We start from the raw sequence: 2,424 nt of genomic DNA on the forward strand, positions 1-2,424 counted from the left end.
AAGGGAAACAGGATAGGATCAAGCCCCATTAAAGTTGCAAAAAGATGATTCAAGGAAAAGGCTGGAGTAATACAATCATTTGATGTTTTGCTTGCTCCTAAGCCAGAGTGAATTTGTTCCATCTTTCTCAACCTGATCCCCAAACAGCTATGTGAACTTGCTATGAAATTTTTTCTAACTCCAACATCATGACGTTTAGAAAATGCTCTAAATGTTAGCCAACAATAGATCATATTGTAGTGAACCCCCATCATCTTCTGTGTCTGGTCACCTATATTGGAGATATTTTCTAAATGTCATTCTCACAGCTGCTTTCACCTCATTGTTCCTCAAGCTGTAGATGAGGGGATTCAGTAAGGGAGTGACAACACTGTACTGTACGGACACGATCAACTCCAGGGGAGAACCTGAGGTTGGCATGAGATAGCGAAGGAAAGCTGAGCCATAAAACAGGAAGATTGCAGTGAGATGAGAGGAGCAGGTGGAGAAGGCCTTGCCTCTACCTGAGGAGGATCTGATACTCAGGATGGTGGAGGCAATAAGGGCATAGGAGAATACGATCAACAAACAGGTTCCAAGCCCATGCACAAGACTGGAACACAGTAAGACAGTAAAACTGGAGGAGACGTCAGAGCAGGACAGAGGGAAGAGAGAGGGCAGCTCACAGCTGTAGTGAGGGATGGACTGATCCTCACAGAAGTCCAAACTCATAGCCTGTAGGTAGTTGATGAATGCATCTAGAAAGCTCAGGCCCCAGGATCCACACACCAGTCTATTACAGAGCCTGTTGGTCATGATCTGACCGTAGTGCAGAGGGTGGCAGATGGCAACATAGCGGTCATAGGACATTACTGAGAGCAGGCAGCCTTCAGTGCCCCCAGTGACAAACACAAAGAAGACCTGAGCCAGACAGCCCCCCACAGAGATGGTTCTCTTCTGAGACAGGAGGTTTTCCAGCAGCTTGGGCACAGTGACTGAGGAGTAGCAAAGATCCAAGAAAGAGAGGTGACTCAGGAAGAAGTACATGGGCGTGTGGAGGTGAGAATCAGTCCTGATCACCAGCAGCATCGTGAGGTTTCCCATCAAAGTCAGGAGGTAAATCACTAGGAACAGCACAAAGAGCAGGGCCTGGACGTGAGGGTCTGCAGACAGCCCCAGGAGGATGAACTCGGTGATGGTGCTGTGGTTCCCCAAGGCCATTTGGAGAGACTGTAGAATAGAAATGAAAAGAGGAACAGGGAATGACTTCAGGAAAGTGATGGAGTGTGGAGCTCCAACCTCCTGTTCCTTTATTGAAACATCAGAAAACAATCAGACAGTCAAGCACCAACTTTGTAGGTTTTCTGGGAAACAGTCGAAGGTTTATAGTAAACAAGTGAACACTCAATAAAGAAAAGTGCAACTTAAAAAAATAGTAGCCAAGCTTTGTATAATTTTTAGTTTTCCTTTCCTACCCCATCCCAGCCTCTGTGGCCATATTAAAGATGATAGCCCACGTTCCTAGTGTAGAACCCTGGTCCCAGATCTGGAGGAAGCAGAGCGGACCTGATTCACAAATTATTGTGTTTGCTGTTCTAATTTGTCTGGGGACTCCTGAAGGACTTATGCAAGATGCTTTGTTTCATTTTCACATAACACAAAAATCACTCAGGTATTAAATGTGGCACACATTGTTTGAAAACATCATAAGACTAACAAAAACCTGTAGCTGCCTTGGGCAAAAGATTATGGCTGAAACATATAGTAGATCACCTACAGCCTGGAAGGAAAAGCTAGGGAGAGAGTTTCTTTGGGAAATTAGAGTGCTCAGCAGTGCCTGTGTGTACTAGGGAATTTAGAAAGCTACACAGTAGCCCAGTTCCTCTCTTGCTCAAAGAAGACTCAAGAAGGTTTTACATTTTCACTTCTGGCTGATTTTTAGTTTCAGTGCAAGCAGGAAATGAAGTCGAAGGCAGAATTGTAAACAAACACTCTGGGAAAATCTTAAAAGAGTCCCTCAGCACAGATCCAGTTTGCAAAGACCTTGAGGGGTGTTTCAAAATTTTAGATTTTTTAGCTCAGGAAATCAAGGAAATCTCTGGCAAAACACTGGTTGAATTCAAGCTCAACAAAAAGAGACTTCAGTAAGCACATAGCACAATATATAATCTTTGCAAAAATAGTTTGTAGAAATCATTAAGTAAGAGGACTACAGCTTTCAAATATCAAAAGAGGAAAGGAAGAGAATCTAATTTCCAGAGTCACCACATCACAATACACAAATGTGTAGTTTTCAACAAAATATTACAAGAGATATAAACAAGAAAGCATGGTCCATTAAAAGGACAAAAGTAAGCTGACATGAGCTGTCTATAAGGCAGCCTAGACATTGTTCTTACTAGACAAGACCACCCTGCCTCCAGCTTTATTGAGATGTATAGTGAT

At 43.3% G+C, this 2,424-nt stretch overlaps 1 protein-coding gene across 1 annotated transcript; it reads right to left on the reverse strand.

The window, feature by feature from the left end:
- Positions 1–267: 267 nt before the first annotated feature.
- On the reverse strand, positions 268–1,200 carry LOC118914832 (olfactory receptor 8S1-like). Its single transcript, XM_036890070.2, has one exon. The coding sequence runs from the start codon at positions 1,198–1,200 to the stop codon at positions 268–270; it is 933 nt and encodes a 310-aa protein (XP_036745965.2).
- Between the last annotated feature and the right edge of the window lie 1,224 nt (positions 1,201–2,424).

Source organism: Manis pentadactyla, chromosome 10 (genome assembly GCF_030020395.1).
Source record: "Manis pentadactyla isolate mManPen7 chromosome 10, mManPen7.hap1, whole genome shotgun sequence".
Classification (NCBI taxonomy): domain Eukaryota; kingdom Metazoa; phylum Chordata; class Mammalia; order Pholidota; family Manidae; genus Manis; species Manis pentadactyla.